Genomic DNA, 19,710 nt, shown 5'->3' on the forward strand with positions numbered 1-19,710 from the left:
TTTAATTGTGACTTTAAATGGGTTTTATAATTGTTATTGTGTTTTTATGATGTCATATTTGTATTATAAGCCACCTTGAGAAAGGCGGCTAATAAATGTTTTAAATAAATGTAAAAATGATGTTAATTATATGCTACATTTTACTAGTGTGGAGCCACCACAAGAACCATCTAAAAACATCATTTTATTTGCATAAAAGCAACTGGTGAAATGTTTCTAGCCCAGCTGCAAAATATCCCCCCTTCTGCAGGTATGTGTACACACACACAATTCTCACTCTGGTACAGATTCACATCTTCCACAACATGAACTGATACGCTTGCTTCAGCTCCAATACAGCCAGGCTCAGCAGGCATAGATACATAATAATGGGTGGAGATTCAACCTCTGCACTAAATGAAAAGTCAGCCTTCCAAGAAACAGCCATTTATTGTTTTATTGTAATTTAAGAATTGGCAGCCCTGAGTATCAAACGCCAGCTTCCTCTTACACAGTAGGAACCAAGGTAGGCTTTCACCTACATCATGTTCATAAAGTGAGAAAATTATATAAAACATATATGAAAATAGCAGCTGCTTTTCCAGTTAACCCAGCAATCCTGATCATATTGAGTGCAGAGGACATTTTTTTGTCCTGACGTTAGTAACTTCAGTTGGACCCCAAGGTTAAAAAGTCTAGTGTCCTCTTTGGGCAGGGCCATAATCAAGAGGCTTTTTTTCTCTTTGTGCCTTTTGCACAGCCCCTGCCAAACCAGCCACCAGAGAAGGGAGCTGCAGGCACCTGCTGCTGCTCCCCTAGCTGCACCTCATGAAGACTTGCTGGTGGGGCCACAGGTTTCCGGCTATGGCTGCTGCTTTCTTCAGGTCGCAATGGAGTAGCCAAAGAGAAGATCGGATCCTTTGTTCTAAGGACAGAGAGAAAGAATATGCCATCTTTAATACACAACACTGCCAGAGAATTTCACACTCACTGCCTTAAGTCCAAGCATCAAGTTAAAAACCCCAGTGTTTAGAATCACCATGTGTAACACACCACAGCAAAGCAGGCCTTGGAACAATTACATCATAAAACACCTTATGGGCCAAGTGTTCCAAAGGATTATCTTTAATTACAGGCATATGACATTGTGTAAGCATACACAGTAAGCCTAACCACCTGAGAGGGTGGTAAAATAACTGGTAATGATTGCCGAAGTGAAAAAGTCATGTACGAAGTTACAACCCTTAACAAGCTCAACATTTTGCTCACCTGTCATAGCAAGGGATGGGAAGTCCCAGCTCGTCCATCAAAAGCTTCATCACGTCATCACATTTCCCATGAAGCTTCAGGGCTGCTAGATCATCCTTTGGTGTCCACTGTGGACAGAAGAAACAATCCAGTCATGGAAGTGAACAACTGACTTACCACTGCTACCAAGTCAGAATCATGTGGGCTGTAAAAGGACAGGACAAAGAAACAGCAATCCAGTCATGTTTCATAATTCATGAAGCACAAAGAGTGTTCTCAATCACACACTAACATGACTCACTGTATAATTAGTTTCATTAGGTAACCACTTAAGACTGTTTGGAGGAGGAAAAAAGTCCTTAAGCAGCTCATAGATATAAATACAAAGTCATCAGCAGAAAAAACAACAACTAGTGGCTCCCCAGGGTGGGGGTACCTGTGCAAAATAGTAGCAGTCCTGCACAGATCCCATTGACACTGTGGTAACAGCCTTACAAGCTTATGAATCATACAAACAAAGCAGTCAGACTAACAGTCCATTTAGCCTAAGGCTGTCTAGTTTGAAAGCAGTTATCCAAAGTCTCAACGGAATTTTTTCCACTTCTGCTGCCTGAGATTCCTTTCTGTTAAAACTCAAGTGCCAAGGGTTGATCTGAGGCCTTTCTATATGCAAGATACTGCTCTACCACTGAGATATGTCCTGATAATCCTATGAAAGCAACTAAAATCATGGCATTTGAAATCGAAGAAATAAACTATAGGGCTCAAACTCACCTGAAGATTTACAATGTAAAGCTTAGGGCGGCGTCTGGGTGGCTTGCTCATGCACCATAAGTGTGGATATTTTTTCAACACCTGTTGAAGTAAGGAAAATGCAACCAAAACATTTCAGCGCTAGGAACAAGTAGGGTTTAGGCTGTCAGATACCTGAAAACAATTTTTAATAATCTGTCAACTCCAAACGCCAGTTGCAGTCATCAGAAAGGGGGATGAGTAGGGACAATCTAAGGGACAAGTTATGGACATCATAGAGACTTCTGCAGGATTCATCTGTGAACAGAATTCCTGTAGAATGCAAATGACCAGGACCCATACAGAAGCAAAAAACAGATGGCCATCAGCAGTGGGCAAACCACTGTCTACAGATGGAACACTTCCTACTGGGATCCTTGCAAAGAACAGTGAAACAGATGAGGACTTCAATCTGATCTAGCACAGCTTCTCTCATATTCTTACACAAAAGTGCGTACTCAGCATCACCAGATACAGATTACTTATACTTTAATTACCAAGAGCTTGGTGCTTGGGGGGGGGGGGGTCAACAGTGGGGGGGCTTCTAGTGTCCTGGCCCCACTGGTGGACCTCCTGATGGCACTTGGTATTTCTGGCCACTGTGTGATACAGAGTGTTGGACTGGATGGGCCTTTGGCCTGATCCAACATTGGCGTCTCTTGTGTTCTTAAGAGATCCTGAGAAAAGACCTCTTGATTCCTAAATGCTAACATACAATCAGTGGACTACAGGGATTCTGTTTAAAAAGCAGACCATGCAAGATGGGTCAGCCCTCCCATGGTCTAGGTAAAGAAAACACTGCAGTACAAATATCAATAATTGCCTCTTCTATAATTAAAGTCCTTCCTGGATGGGCAAAAAGTCTGTTCAGCAAAACGTTTCATCAGCGCACATTCAAGCACTAAGTGATCTCCTGCACCCACTTAAACATTAAGAGAGTATAAAACCTCAATGAAATTAAAGGAGCACTCAGTATGCTTCTCTACAATGGTCAAAGAACTACTGTCGTTCCTACACTATCAGGCCATATGCTCAACCCCTCCTCACATGAAGCTTCATTTACATGGAAGGCAAAGACCAACCCGACAAGACAAGTTAATTTATTTTCAAACCTCTTCTTGAATCACACACATTATGTAGCCATAAATCATTTTGTGGTTTGTGAGTCTCATATATTGTTTATTGCTTTTATTCTAGCTGTAAAGAAAATGACAAATTGAGACAATTGTGCTTCCTGAAAATTAGGTTTCCTTTCCACTTGTTTTTCCTCCCAAGCCAATGGGCTTGCCTTCTTGATCTTAACCACAAATTTTCAATATGGCTGTTTTCACCAACCCTCATCCTGATTTATATACCCATTGATCTAGGAAACAGATTCTCAGCATAGAAGTCTATTGGTACAATCCTTGAATATCCCATGTTTGTATTGGTGGGAGGAGGAGAATTAATACAGGTAGTTGTGTATGTTTCACTACAAAACCTTGAAAGCTATAAACCGAAATCTCAAAAAGCTGATCTCAACTGCTTTCAGAAGTCCTTCTCCCTTCTAAGATCACTCTAGAAAGACTTCACACAAGCACATTAAACAGTGTAACGCCTACTTGCAGCGGCTTTCAGCAAACAGGAGAGCCACTAAAGATGTTCCCTCAATGGTTACCTTTAAGCTGGATCCCAAGCAAAGGATCACATCTGCTTTGCTTGCAGCCTCTATTGCTGCCTCCCAGTTCAAGGGCTGCTGCAAGATGCCTTTCTCCCCAAAGTGTACAATGGTATCTCTCAACTGTGCCCCACACTTGTGACACATCCTGCCAGTATGGTGCCTGTGCAGGGCTGTACGTTCCGTCACATCAAAGACTCGCACATATTCACGATTGGGTATGCAGGATGTGCAGACCTAGCAAAGGATGGAAGGAAAGATGCCTGGTTAGTAATCTGGAGATGCTATGGTGCACTAAGATCCTGCCCTCTGCAAGTGCTCACCTCTATGTACATGTTTCCATGCAGCTCAGAAAGGGCTTCCTGAGGCAGGCCACTACGCAGGTGGAGCCCATCACAATTCTGTGACACCACATGATGCACCTAAAAGGAAAGGAAGCAGAGCTACTAATAAGAGTTCAAAGGCAAGAGACTCCCCTTTCCATTAGCAATATTCCCTTTCCATTACCAACACTCAAGGCCTGTACCTGAATCATGGAAAGACAGGACTGGCTATCCAACTCACAGCTCTTGACAAGGCGGCATTAACACCAATGGCAACAGTGAAGTGTCTGGGTGTGACTTTGAATGCCTCGCTTTCAATGGAGGCCCAAATCACGAATGTTGCCAGATCAGCATTTTTCCACCTTTGTCAGGTCAGGCAACTGGCTCCTTACCTCTCTTCCCGTGACTTAGCTACAGTGATCCATGCAACGGTCACCTCTAGATTGGACTGCTGTAACTCACTTTAAGCAGGGATACCTTTGAGATTGACCCGGAAATTGCAACTGGTCCAGAATACAGCAGCACATATCCTTACAGGAAAGCCATTAAAAGCCCATATACAACCGGTGCTCCGCCAGCTGCACTGGCTCCCAGTTGAATGCCCGATCAAATTCAAGGGTTTGGTTTTGACCTTCAAAGCCCTATGTGGTCTGGGACCAACATATCTTCAGGACTGTCTCTCCTGGTAGGTCCTTCAAAGAGCCATGCGCTCTACGGATCAACATCATCTAGTGATCCCCGGTCTGAAAGATATCCGCTTAGCTTCAACCAGAGCCAGAGCCTTTTCAGCTCTAGCATTGGCCTAGTGGAACAGACTCCCAAGTAAGATGTATTATTTGCTTATTTATTTATTTGATTTATACCCCACCCTCCCCGCCAAGGCAGGCTATAGACAGTAAAACAATAAAAACAATTTAAACAAATTAAAATCATCAGATAATTTAAAATACAACATATATAAGATGGCGAAAGCTGTCCCATTGGCTACCATAGGGGAAAACAACAGCTGGTGTCTAGCTCTTCAGCGTTTAGTTCTTTAATATGGGCATAGGTGTTAAGTAGGCGGCCACCAAAGTAAATTGTAAGGCAAAGATTTCTCAGCTTGATGGTAGGCCGTTAAATGTGGCATCTCACTTAAACACTTGATGGAAGAGCTCTGTCTTGCAGGCCCTGTGGAATTTTAAAAAATCCTGCAAGGCCCTGATGTAAAAGGCCAACTTGGCAGAGGCTGCTACCTGGGCCTCCATCGTTAAGGAGGCATCCAGGAGCACTCCCAACCTCCTAACCTCCAACGCTGGCACCAATAGTGCCCCATCAAAGGTCGGGAGTGGGATCTCTAACCTTGGACCGCCCCGACGTAGACACAGGACCTCAGTTTTCGTTGGATTCAGTTTCAGTCGGCTCAGCCGAAGCCACCCAGCTATGGCTTGTAGTGCCAGGTCCAGATCTTCCGATTTAGAGTCAGACTGGCCACCCAACAGCAGATAGACCTGGGTGTCATCCACGTACTGGTGACATTGCAACCCATGCCTCTGGGCAACCTGGGCAAGGGGGCGCATTTAGATGTTAAATGTGGACAAGCTTTCTCACCACAAATCCTCTTGAAACATAAATGCTTTTCATGGGTAACAGCCAGCTATGCTCTTACAGCTGCCCTCTCCCTGAGACACAGGAATACAGAATTGACAAAGAAGAGCTCCTTACCAGTTTGTGCTTGTGCAAGCAGGCAATGCTCATATGCGTGAGCGTGGGCTCTGCCTCACTCAGATCTGTAGCTCTGACAAAGGGGAAGTACAATACGTATTGTTAGCCAATCCCACACAGCCTGGTTTAGCCTTCTCCTGTAAAGCTGGGGAAGTCTCCCAGATATGAGGAGAGTCTTTATGAACTGCCAGTGCCAGATTACCTGATACTCCTACCCTTCTGCAACATTGTCCACACCCCATTTGGGCCTCGGTAGTCAGGGATTGAAGCTGCCTATGTTACAAGGAGACACAAAATAAAAAGGAAACCAACTGAGTGGGTCTTCAAGAATGCATTAGCCTAGTCCATCAATATCCCTGGGCTGTCCACTTCCCACAGACCCTCAGTCTCCTGCTTATAGTCACTCTCATCAAAATTCTAACTCCTTCACGGTACATAGACCTAACAGCAAACTCACATCCCATGCTGAATGCTGCCCAGGAATAACCCCATAGCTGTTTCCTGGAACCCTGGACTTAAGCCAAGCAACACATGAGGAGGCTCACGTGACAAGCAGCTCAGCACTACATATTTGGAAGGTTCCCCTAATGAGATAATAATTTTCTATGAAGTGTTAAATTAGGTTAAGTCTAAGAAGACTGCCTCATCATAATAATCTAAACAAATCACCTATTAGTGCTTTTGTGAACAGCTGCATATCTTGCATACAATGAAGCTTTGTGAACAAATATCAAAAATGTATTGCATTTCATTGGCTTTTGCCACCTCTTTTTATTGCACCCCACACCCCCATACAGATTTGCATACCATTTCAGGACACCCTTCATGCATCTGATGTAGACTCTAATATGCCATAAAACCTTATGCCACAATTAATCTGATCTTTCATGTGACACAAAACTCTTTTTTACCACTGACAGAGCAACTCTTTGATGGAGGGGAGAAGGTGATGGCTGGCTCCGCTTTCTCCTTCCCTTGTTTGGTTGTGCAAGTAATCTGCCCTGTTCCTCCACACCCACACTGCCAGGGCTTGTTAAGTCTTCTGCTTTGCCCAAGAGGTGTCTGGTAACAGCTTCCTGCTTTCTGAAAATTTGGAGTGGGTTGAACAAGTGCTTCATGCCTTTCCAATTTTCCCTTCCTGCAGGGGCAGCTTTTGAGTGAGGAGCCTTCAACATTTCAAACTAGCAGAACCAAGATGTTTGGCACAAGAACAGCATATTGTGCCACACCTTAAAAAGGATATTATAGCTTTGGAAAAAGTGCAGAAAAGGGCAACTCGAATGATAAAAGGGTTGGAACACTTTCCCTATGAGGAAAGGTTAAAGAGCTTAGGGCTCTTTAGCTTGGAGAAAAGACGACTGAGGGGTGACATGATTGAGGTTTACAAGATTATGCATGGGAAAGAACAGGTAGAGAAAGAGGTACTTTTCTCCCTTTCTCACAATACAAGAACTCGTGGGCACTCCATGAAATTGCTGAGCGGTCGGGTTAGAGCGGATAAAAGGAAGTACTTCTTCACCCAAAGAGTGATTAACACATGGAATTCACTGCCACAGGAAGTGGCGGCGGCTACAAGCATGGACGGCTTCAAAAGGGAATTAGATAGGCATATGGAGCAGAGGTCCATCAGTGGCTATTAGCCACAAGGTATAGATAGGGGCTCTGAAGCAAGTGATGCTCTGTCTTCTTGGTGCTTGTGGGGGCCAACAGTGGGAGGGCTTCTAATGTCCTGGCCCCACTGGTGGACCTCCTGATGGCACCTGGTATTTTTGGCCACTGTGTGACAGAGTGTTGGACTAGATGGGCCTTTGGCCTGATCCAACATTGGCGTCTCTTATGTTCTTATGTGTAGGTCAGCTCAGTGACAGTTTCAGTTGGGACCATATAGAATGCTAACTGTTCCCTGGAAAGCAACAGGAACAGTGGCATATGCCCAACTGTTCTATTTCCCCCTCCCACTATAGCCTGCTGAGCCCTCCAAATTTTGTCCCAGGGAATCAACAGACTCTCTGGAACAGCATAGCAGAAACTGGTCGAAACTGCCACAGCCTCTTCTAGATATTTAAATGCCCATAAACCTTCAGAACTGTGCAGATAGATACCTCCCTGAGACATGAAGTCACAATTCATGTCCACTGCAATGACTTTGGGTACCACATAGTGGCTGTTATCTTGAATAGGTCTAACAAAACTTCCTTCAGACACACCCTCCATTTGATCCAGAGGATACCAAGCAATTCACCAGTGCACAGACACCACAGTCATAGTTCAAATTCCTTGCATTTACACTTGGAGTGCTTTCACAGGAGATGCTGAAATGAGTACTTGAATGCAATACACCTCCATCTCCAAAATGTAGGGTTGCGAATTTGATGCCATAGAGTTCTCATTCTGAAGCTGCCATTTCTCCGGTGGTCCTGGGAGTGGGGCAGTCCAGACAAGACTGACAGCACAAAAGCTGCTTGAGGACTGAGGAGTCAGCCAGTCCTGACTCCCTGAAGGAACAAGTTGACAGCTTGGGCTGCTGCTGGATCCAGGCCTATCACTGGAAGCTCCTCTGTGGCATGCAGTGCCTTTCATCAGCTTTAGCTGATATGCCAACTACAGCTGTTTGTCAAAAAGCATAACCTGGCCATGCTGGTGATCCATGCTCTGATTATATCTGGATTTCATTCTGAGGTGGTAAATTTAATGTATGGACTGACCACAAGCGATACAAGCCACAACAGGAACTTGTGAAATATGACCGTGGAAGAGCTCCCACAGAGTCTTACCGTACTGATGCCAGCTCCTGTATAGATGATAAGGTGTTTAGCGCCCCGCACAGCCAAAGAGAGCTTGCTCACTTTTTTCTTCAACTCTTCAGGTTCATCACAAACCTAAGAGCGGATGAACAAGAGATTAAAATGATTTCTGAGGCAGCATATTTTACAGCTTCAAACTGCTGACTAAGGCCCTGTTACCATACTGATAATTTTCTCAGATGACAAAAACAATCCCCTGCCTAATTCCAGAAGGGCATCCATGCTCATCTGCTGCAGTTCTCTTCCATCCTCCCTTTGCTTTGTCCTCAAGTCCCCTACAGGTTTTGTAAAAGAGGAAATATGGCAAGACGAATAGGTGAAGGAAGGAACATGATTTGCTATTTAAAAAAAGGATGGATGGTTATTGACAGAAAGGATTTAAAAAACAGCTTAACTGGTATTAAAAGGATTTACAAATGAACATATTTTTAATTCAAGTCAGATTTCTTCCAGCTATATGATATTACAGTCATAGCATGAGCTTGATCTTGTAACATCGTCAGTGTGGTGTAGCTGTCAGACTTTGGATCTACAAGACCCAGGTTCAAATCCCTCCTTTGTCACAGAAGCTCAATTGATGACCTTGCACTAGTCACTCTCTCTCAGCTCTACTTACCTCACAGGGTTGTTGTGAAGATAAAAAGGAGGAAATGGGAATGATGCTGCAAGGTGCTTTGGATCCCCATTGGGGAGAAAAGTAAAAAGTACCTAAAAATACACAAATAAAAACCTGGGAGCTGGACTACACATTAGACTCAGTATGCAACACTGGCCAGTAGTATCTGTTAAGAATTCTGCAAACAGTCATTTTGTTTTAACTAAAAAAATAATAATGCATTAGGGCAAAAAATTGTCCAGCCTTTGGGGAAAGAAGAGGATATGGGACATACACTTCATTTAGTCAGACTGGATTCCTGTTTTGACAGGTGCCCCACCCCTCTAGGGGGTTAGTCCCTCCTCCCTAAGGGCCATGTTTCAAGGTGGTGGCAAGATGGTGGCTGGTGTCAGCCAGTGGGAGTGCCGTAACCACGTGTTGGCTTTCCCCCAGTGGTGTAGCATCTGGCTATGGGGTTGAGGGAGAGAAGGATATTGGGGAAATGTAGTAGGGGTGCTTTTTGAAGTTTTTTGAGAGTTTTGTATGGGAGGAAAAAAATACAGTGTGCAAACTGGATTTTTTTCCTGTCTGTGGTTGTGTTTTGTGGAAGGGAACACTTTGAAAACAGCAGTAGGGCTGGGAACATGTGTGTTTGGTGTAGTGGTTAAGTGCGCGGACTCTAATCTGGGAGAACCGGGTTTGAGTCCCCACTCCTCCACTTGCACCTGGCTGGATGACCTTGGGCAAGCCTTAGCTCTGATAAGAGCTGTCCTTGAAAAAGAGCAGTTTCTGTCAAGAGTTCTCTCAGCCCCACCTACCTCACAGGGTGTCTGTTGTGGGGAGGGGAAGGGAAAGGAGTTTGTAAGCCGCTCTGAGACACCTTTGGGTAGTGAAGGGTGGGGTATAAATCCAATCTCTTCTTCTTCTTCTTCTAAACTGTACTATGCGAATGCTTGTGCTAACTATGTTTAGTGCAGACTTCCCCCCACAGGCAAAGCCTGGGGAGCCCCCACCCCCCAGACAGCCAGTTTCCCCCCCTTTTGCAAGCCCCCCCCCCCAACCAAAAGCAACTGGAAACAGCATTTTGCAGCAAAGGAAAAAAGTGACCTTTTTAAAAAGTCAAATGGCTGCAGCATTGTGCAGGAATAGATGAAGAATAGAGAATTTCTAAAGCCTGCTCTTTCTGCAAATGTCCCCCCTGCCCCCACAGAGGAAAACTTGAAACACACATACACAGAGAAGCGAGCAGAGAAAACCAGCCTCATTAGCAGAGAGAGAGTTTGCACCGGAGAATCTCCCAGCTGGTTTAAAGGGGGCAGCAGATTCAGTTCAGAGTGGAGAGTCTCCCCCCCCCCCCTCAGTGGCAACCAGCTTTTTTCAAAAACACAGTTTAAGCAGTTACACACAGAGTAGGTTCTGGTGAAATAAAATAAAGTGTTTATAGCTTCTTAGGTAGGGTTAGGCACACACTCCTATAGTCTTGTAAGGGTCCCGGTGTAAATTATTGCTTTGGGAGAAAAACAAAGCAGCAGTCCTACGCATACTTATCTGGGAGTCAGCTTTGTTTAGGCAGGCTTTGCATCTCAGTAAACAGGCACAGAATGGGGCGGCATTTTCCAAATCCTAGCACTGTACCTGCAAAACTAAGTAACTTTAATGTGGCTGGAAGTCTGCCAAATTTCATTCAACTGTACTTGTGACTGAGAACTTTAGTGTCCTTGGGACAGATGGGGACAGTCCCACTGATTTTAGAGGGCCTTTCTTCCAAGCCAATTTTCCAGCACAGGAATGCTGGGGGATGGGTCAGAAACATCAGACAATATCACAACAGGTGGTACCAGGCTGATTACTACTTCTCTGTTCTAAGCACTGCCCCATCTATACTGTAGTTTGGGGGAGGGGGTGCTGCACAGATCAAACATGATGCATTTGAAGTTCATTTTGGACAATAAAATAGGATTTTAAGTGTCCATGCGTGTGTGTGAAGCCCACATCAAGACCGCAGAGAAGGCGCCTCTGATGGCAGGAATAATCAGTTGGAATGAGGAGGAAAAAACTACTGAAAGATTTATTGGCAGACAGAAAAGCATGCGGAAAGGGTACTGAAATGGTGGGCAAATGGAAAACGCAGAGGGTAGCTAGTGAGAAATGAAGGGAAAGGGGCATGCAAGATATTGGGCGTGGAACGTTGAAAGAGGTGCTAGATAGCCAGGGGGGGCGGGCCTTGGACCACTGGTGAACTTCTACAAAGCCCGCAGGCGCTTATTAGGAAATGTAGTGGTTAAGCCTGTCGGATTAGTATCTGGGAAACCCAGGTTCTAACCCCACTCTGTCATGGAAGCTGGGTGGGTGACCTTGAACCAATTACAAACTCTCATCCTAACCTACATCAAAGGGCTGTTTTAATGATAAAATGAAGGAGTGGAGAACGATGTAAGTGACTTGGGGAGAAAGACGGGGTATAAATGAAGTAAATAAATAACAGCATTGGCAACTGACAGGGAAATCACACACTTCAGCAGAGTTCAAAGAAGGGGTCTAACCACTCCTAACAGTGGGGGTAGAAACTCTTTTCTTTATTGGTTCATCATGCTCAAGGAAAGTATATATATTCCTAAGAAAGTTCAAGATTCAGGCAACTTTACAGAGGCCCCTGCCACACGGCAGGGGAAAAGCCGCCAAAAAGCCGCGCCAAAGTTGAAACGGCGCCAAAGTTGAAACGGCGCGGCGGGATCCCACGGATCCCCTGGCCGCGCTGCCTTTTCTCCCCGGCACGATTAGACGCCGGGGAGAAAACACAGATCTGACGGCGAGCCAGCGGAACTGCGTATGTCGGAACATGCGCAGTTCGGCTAGGAGCCGGGGACTCAGACTCCCGGTTTGCGGCGCACCTTTGAGATGAACCACCTCGGTAGGTGGTTCCAACTTGATGCGGTTTATCACGTGGATGGGCCAGTTTGGGGACGGAAGCACTACGCCTCCCAGATGTTGTGGTGTGATCGCGGCCATTTGATCCGCCCCCAAACCGTCCTGCTCCCGGCCCAAATCCCCTTGTGTGAACGGGACCAGACAAAAGCATAAGCTAGTATAGGCAAATTGACATCAGGTTCATGCAGAACTTTTACACCAATTGCACCCAACTTTCAACCTATCAAGACGCTTTTACTTCAACTTATGTATTCTTACTGGCTTAATGCAGTTAAGCTGGCTGGTTTGATAAGAGAGATTGCTGTTAGCTAACACTTTCCCATCACCCTTAACACAATGCGTTCTCCTTCACAATGCCTGTAAGCATGGCACTGCAACCGGCAAGGCAGCAGTACAAACGGAGCAGAGAAAATAAGGAAACTTCAGTAAGAGCCCAAGATGGGGGTACCCCAAATGTTTCAATTTTTGGGGTTCCCTCGGGCGGGATGCTTCTAGAAGAGGTTGGGGGAGTGTCCCGAGGTGGCAGGTGCAGTTTGAGGGATGGCAAGAGCTGTTTTGGTGATTTTTGGATGTTGACCCTGCAAGGTAGACCACTCCAAGAGGCACTTTGTTTCATTTTGGGGTATCGAGTGCCACCTCAGTGGTCTCATCTTGATGAGGTGAACCTATGGACACCATTTTTGGGGTGATCAGGGGTACCCCAAATGTTTCCATTGTGGGGGTGCCCTTGGGCATCCCGCCTTGTCAGAGAGGTCGGGGAAACTCTGAGAAACTATTTTGGGGGTGCTAGGAGGTGTTTTCATGATTTTTGAAAGGCTGCATGCCAATGTTCCCTCTAAGCTGTGGAGTCTTGTGAGCAAAAATTCTACTTTGTGAGCTACTGGCATTAAAGTTGTGAGCGAGCAATTTGGTTACTGCATAGATTAGTCTGCTCTGGAGCCATCCTTCCTGAGCTAAGACAAATATGTGTGAGCAGGAGGCTAAAGAACTGTGAGCTAGCTCACACTAACTCAATTTAGAGGGAACACTGCTGCATGCAGAGAAGATTTTTTTAATCAGGGTTCCCCTGTGCCCCACCAGGATAATAAAACACAAAGTGGGGAATAAACACCAGACAGAGTTTCAGTCACTGATTTACCTTAGTACAGTGCACATTTACATGGAGTAAATGTTCTGTGTGGGATGTCTTGGAGAGAGGTCTCTCCATCTTGTGAGGCTGGGGGGGGGCTGGTACTCAGGTTGCTGAGATGCTACACCATTGGGGGAAAGCCAACACGTGGTCACGGTGCTCCCACTGGCTGACACCAGCTGCCATCTTGCCACGACCTTGAAGCATGGCCCTTAGGGAGGAGGGGCACCTGTCAAAACGGGAATGAAATGTTGTCCCGTATCCTCCTGGACAGCGATGGGGAAGCCATAAATCGGGCTTTCCTGCCTTCCCTACGCAGGCACTTGCAGCATACTGTTGACTTGCCCACCCTCCCAAAGGGCAACACGGGAATAGCTGGTGGCTACGGGTTGCTAAGCAGCATCAACCAAAACTTCAGTTGTCTGTGCAGCATACTGGGGGAGAGGGATGGCACAGGTCACCTGCAGGCAAGGATAAACAAGCCAGCAAAAATTGCTGACCAAGTGTGCAGCCCAGATGGAGCTGCCCAAATGCTGCTAGCCATGGGCTGCTTAGCAAATCCTGCTCTTAAATATGTTAAATAATAAAGATTTCTGCATGTTCCCCATGCTGAGACAGGAAACTGGAGAGGATCACAATGAAGCAAACAGGGAAGGAAGAACAGCAAGCCAGTCTGTAGTCGCGCACCCGCCCTATTCCTACCACTCCCAACTCCAGGAGAAAAACGTTCAAAGAAAAAGTCCAGTCAGTGGTTCTTTCTTCACCGCATCTTTGTGCTCTAATCCAACTTTCTGTACCTTCCCTTAGCAAGCAGTTAGGCTACTATAGCACAATGAGCAGAACTTCTAGTCCAAGCTCTGGAAGGACTTCAAGATGATACTAAAGGCCACATCACATTTTGGTTATACTCACATAACATTGAGTAGGTTATACTGTCTGTAAATTGTGATTTTAATGTTTTGTATAGACTGTTTTAGACGTGTTGTTTTATTGTTTTTATTGTTGTAAGCCGCCATGAGCCGCTTCGGCTGGAGGGCGGGATAAAAATCAAATTAATAAATAAATAAATAAATAAATAAATAAATTTTCCCCAAACAAAAATGACTATCTACATGCAGTTCCATATTTTCTTATGTAGGAAAAGATTTCCTGAATTAGTATGGAAAAGACACAACCCCTTTCCTCAGAAATGGGAAACATAAACTGCTAAAACTTACAGAATAAGTTTCATGTGGATATTTATTTTGCTTGGCAAGCATGAAAACCAAGGAAGTTCCCCTTACCTGTGCAAATGTATAAAGATTTTTTTTAAATGTAGTTTCAATAACTATACCTATACGCATACAGTTCAAGATTGGTACAGTACAGATAGCTTCCAGAATATATCTATAAGAAGAGAAGGACGGTATTCTATGTTGCATATAGTTAGTGTATTGCTTGCTGTAAATGCTAGGAAGGATTGAACTTGGGCTGGGTGGACTTAGCAGGGGAGGCCATAATAATGTTGGGGATTCTGGTGATTGGGGGGCGTGGGAGGTATGGCAGTGGGGCATGGCATTATAAAGGAAGGAGATGGAGATATGGTTCCTCTTGGTCTCCTTCCAACCTTCGTCCCATCCTGAAGGATGCTGATAGAGGGGCTAGGAAAAATGGCCCTTCTCCAACACTGATGTTGTGCAATGCCAGGTCTATTGATAACAAGACATTCTCCAGAACTATCTTGCAGCTCAAAATGTAGACCTGGCATGCGTGACCGAGACCTGAGTGCAGGAGGACGAAACTGTGTTGCCCTTAACCAGCTCCCCCCTCCCCCCGCCGTTACTCAGTCCTTCATCAGTCTCGGTCTAATGGGTACGGGGGGTGGCATTGTTCATTCAGGAGTCTTTCTCCTTCAGGGCTCTCCCCGCAACAAAAATTACCGGCATTGAATGTGTAGGTCTAGTGTGGAAGACTGAGGAGAGTCTGGCTATCTGGCTGGTGTACTGACCGCCTAATGCACTAGCGGATACCCTGCCGGGCCTGCTGGAGGCAATATCAGGCTGGGTGCTGGAGTACCCTAGGCTACTGGTCTTGGGGAACTTCAGTGTCCATAATGTTATCCATGGCAGCCCTGGGATTCTCCCAATTTGTATCAGCTCCCACATATCAAGTAGGCCACATGCTGGATCTTATTTGGGGGGCGGGGATAGATGTGGAGCTGACGGTCACAGAGGCAGTGTGGTCAGACCACTTTGCTCTGAAGGCCCAGCTGAACACCTCACCCCCTCCCTGTTTAAGCGGCGAACTAATTTATGCTCACCTGTGGAGTCTAATGGATCCTATTGGTTTCCAGAATGCTCTGCGGAATCCAATGCCCCCTGGCGATTCATTAGATGAGCTGGTAGAGGACTGGCGTAGTCATCTCTTGGAAGCCATTGATGAAATCGCTCCCCAGAGCCCTCTTTGCCCCCGCTCCAAACAAGCCCCTTGGTATACTCCAGAGCTTTGGAGGATGAAGCAGGAACGAAGATGGTTAAAGCGAGGGTAGCGGTGTACTTGTGACGAAGCTGCAAGAACAACTTTTAGGATGCTTATGAAAGCCTATGAGATGGCAGTGAAGGCTGCTAAAAAGGAATTCTATGCAGCCCCTATTGTGTTCGCTAGCTCTCGCCCAGCCCAATTGTTTAGGACAATTAGGTCTTTAACTTCCCTACCACAAGGGAAACAAAATGACAAGGAGTTGGCTATTGGCAGTGAGGCATTTGCAAGCTATTTCATGGATAAAGTTTTGTCGCTGTGCCAGGATCTCTCTGCCACAGTTGAAACAGTATGCGAAGTCCCTTGGCTGTCTTCCAGTCCAGTGCTGGACCAATTCAGCCGACTCTCTCAGGAAGAGGTTGACAAGACCCTGGCAGCCGTGAAGCCCACCACTTGGATCCATGCCCATTTTGGCTTATTAAAGCCTGTAGGGACTGAATTCAGGCTTCCCTGGGTGATATTATCAACTTGTCCCTGCTGTCTGTGACATTCCCAGAGTGCCTTAAGGAGGCAGTGGTGCAACCACTCTTGAAAAAAATCATCACTGGACCCTATGGTCCTAGCTAACTACTGTCCAGTATCAAACCTTCTATTCCTGGGCAAGGTAGTTGAGAGAGTGGTAGCTGAGCAACTCCACATGTTCGTGGATAACTCCATCTTGGATCCATTTCAGTCTGGCTTCCACCTGGGCCTGTACTGGTCACCCTCACAGACAACCTCCGGAGACACCTGGATCAATGTAGGATCAAGGTAGGTAGGCGCTGCTTGTGTTACTCGACCTAACAGCAGCTTTTGACACAATCATTAACGATCTTCTGACTCACCACCTTGCTGATGTAGGGATACAGGGAACTGCCTTGCAGTGGCTGTCCTCCTTTCTCCATGGTCGGTGACAGAGGGTGGCACTAGGGGAGAGGGCCTTGCTACATTACCCTATGGTATGTAGCATCATACAAAGGGTGATCCTCTCCCCAATGTTATTTAACATCTATATGCACCCCCCTTGCCCAGTTAATCCAGGGGGTTAGGCTGGGTTGTCACCAGTACACACTGATGACACCCAGCTGTATCTGTTGATGGACAGATGGACTTCCACCCCAGTTATTTTGGGTAGGGCTTCAGAGGCTGTGGCTGATTGGTTACAACAGAGCCAGCTAAAACTTAATCCAGCTAAGATGGAGGTCCTGTTTCTGAGTTGTGGGGGGATGGTTTTGGGTGACTCCCAGCTCTTGATGGGGCACTGCTGATGCCGGTGCCAATGGTGAGGAGTTTGGGAGTAATCCTGGATACCTCCCTTTCTATGGAGGCCCAGATCACTAATACTGCCAGGTCAGCCTCTTAGCATCTTTGGCTGATCAGCTAAGTGGTCCCTTACCTTTCCTCCCATGACTTGGCAACAGTGATCCATGAAATGGTCACTTCCAGGCTTGACTACCGCAACTCGCTCTATGTGGGCCTACCCTTAAGCCTGACCTGGAAGCTTCAGCTGGTACAAAATGCAGTGGCATGAATGCTGACTGGGACATCTGTGTAGACGTAGATTAAGCCAGTGCTGCGCCAGCTGCACTGGTTACTGATTGAGTACTGAATCAGGTTTAAGGTTATGGTGCTAACCTTTAAGGCCCTATGTGGCCAGGGACCGGCATATCTGCAGGACCACATCTCCCCATATGTGCCCCAAAGAGACTTGCACCGTTTGGTAGTCCCTGGCCCAAAAGATGTCCATCTTACCTCGACCAGGCCAGGGCCTGGTGGAACATGTTCCCTTTAGGATTTATTGCAATTCTGCGGGGCCTATCAAACAGAGCTGTTTCGCCAGGCCTTTGGCTGAGGCAGTAGATGTCAAATAACATCAGCTTCTCCTGCCTCAAGTGCTTCATGTGCTCCATAGCATGATTTAGATCATTGGTGCTACGAACAGCACTTATTCCACCAAATGATCCACTGCCCCTCCTGGCATAAGTGTAGGATACTGGAATGGAAATTCATTACTGAGCTGCTAATAGATATTTAAATGATTAATTTAAATTTTAAACTGGTTAAAGTTATTTTATTGTTATAATGTTTTTATGAATTATTGTTCTGTAAGTTGATGTGAGTTGCCCTGAGCCCACTTGTGGGGTAGGGTGGGGTAAAAATCCCAAAATAAATAAAACGAATGAATAAATAAGAGAACTATGGCTTAAATAAGCCTCCATCACACACTACACAAAATTTTGAAAGATATTATTTACTGAGAGACAATGTGATTTCTTTCTTTATGCAGGGCTTTTCAGCCTGTACTATCACCCATCAAGTAAGTGGCTCAAGAACTCATAGTGGATGAAACAACCACCATAGCTTCTCTCTTTCATTCACACCACACAGAAATACACGATTATATTAACACCGTGCTTCTAAAGCATAGGTAGACGCGCACTCGCCTCCTCCAGCCGGCACCGCAGCCTCTCGCGCTTCTTTCGAAGCCGCTCCAGGTCGCGCACGATCTCCTGACATCCAGACAAAAGCAAGGCCTCGTCGGGGCTCCGCTCAGCCATCGGCTTGTACAGGATCCGGGACACCTGACGTCGAATAACAGAACAGAGGGGATGAGGGAGCCTGCGCCGGGCGCAAGATCAGCCGGCGGAACCGCCCCTTCCCTACCTGCCGACGTCGCTCTCGCTGCTCTTCTTGGCGGAGGAGCTCGGCGCGCGCCGCCGCTTTCCGCTCCGAGCGACTCAAACTCCTACCAGCCGCCATCGCCTCCGTCGCTTCCGCGTACCTAGCAGCCCAGCCAGTGGTTCCAGCTACTTCGACTTCCGGCCGCCTGGAACACTGAGACGGAATACTAGAGCGCCTTTCTCGCTGCCATTGTTTTCGACTCCCCGGAGGAAGGATATGATTCCAGAACTTCCGGCTCTACCATAGAGTCTGCTCCACTGTGACGTCCAATACAAAGTATATATAATAGCTTCACTATAGAGAGGCCAAGGGATAGAGCGACGCCACTCAATTCACCGCCCTCTTTAGGATGGCCGTAGACAATCCTGAACAATGCTGACTTGCGGGGTCCATCGGCCGGGGAACGGGAACAGGAACAGCCGTGGTTTAACAAGACCGGAAGTGCAGTCGGCCTACGTCCGCCTGTTGTCGAAGTCTAACTTTCGTTGCGCTCCTCGGACAAGTTTATATAACGTCAGCTCTAGCAAAACAATCTTATTTCTGCGAAGTTTTACAGAGGAAAACATACTGCAGCCAGTTTGCTACAATCACTGATGTTCAGGGCACGAGTATACAAATAATAGCCGTAGATACATAGAAAGGAGGGAAAGATAGGAAATTGTTATGCTAAGAACATTTTAACCTGTGCTGATTATTTGTGGAGGTGATGACCCTTATTGCATGGAAAGGATTCTCCTGAACTGCTGATATCAGGTCTACATCTATTAGCACAGTCTCCCACCTCCCCACAAGCCCTACACCACTCTAAGGAATTTCCACACCCTGAAGTTAAACTTTAATTCTACCAAGTTAAAGTTAGGCCTCTGGGCTTGTAAAAGGAATCGAAACCTTCTGAACAGGAAATCTACTAACTCAGTGCTTTACTTGTAGACATTTCCCAACAGGAGATGAAGAATATAAAAGGCAAAGTCATCGCTGCTCACAGCAGTCAGAGTTGAAAATGTCTAGGTAGATAAGCGTAAAAGACCTCTTTTATAAATTTGCTTTTTCATAGTTTAAGCTTCTACCCACGATTTGGATAATTTTATTAGCTTTTCTCGGAATGGGGTGGGGGATGCAGCCAAGCAAAGAAGGGTTGCTTAGTCTGTGCCCTTCTTCAAGGATTCTTGGAAGCAACTCTCTGGCTACTGTTGGAGACAAATGCTGGACCATTTAAAGTTATAGACTACCAGGGTTATTTTAATGTTCTTTAATGCATTACACTTGCATGCAATTTCGTTTACTAAATTAGGGGGGGGAGTGGTATTTTTACATTGCTAATTCGTGCTTTAAAAGCTTGCCTATTTGGTCAGTTGGCCACAGTCTTAACCATT

General features: G+C 46.0%; 1 protein-coding gene across 1 annotated transcript; it reads right to left on the minus strand.

The window, feature by feature from the left end:
• Window positions 1-428: 428 nt before the first annotated feature.
• On the minus strand, window positions 429-18,436 carry SIRT7 (sirtuin 7). The gene is made up of 10 exons (XM_015420404.1): window positions 18,320-18,436; window positions 18,100-18,237; window positions 8,478-8,582; window positions 5,906-5,976; window positions 5,704-5,776; window positions 4,000-4,098; window positions 3,677-3,913; window positions 2,002-2,082; window positions 1,249-1,355; window positions 429-904 (listed from the first exon to the last, which is right to left on the minus strand). The coding sequence occupies exons 1-10, from the start codon at window positions 18,413-18,415 to the stop codon at window positions 703-705; spliced, it is 1,209 nt and encodes a 402-aa protein (XP_015275890.1). The 5' UTR covers window positions 18,416-18,436; the 3' UTR covers window positions 429-702.
• Window positions 18,437-19,710: the final 1,274 nt, after the last annotated feature.

The sequence above is a fragment of the Gekko japonicus genome, unplaced genomic scaffold (genome assembly GCF_001447785.1).
Source record: "Gekko japonicus isolate JY-2015 unplaced genomic scaffold, Gekko_japonicus_V1.1 scaffold360, whole genome shotgun sequence".
NCBI classification, from domain to species: Eukaryota; Metazoa; Chordata; class Lepidosauria; order Squamata; family Gekkonidae; genus Gekko; species Gekko japonicus.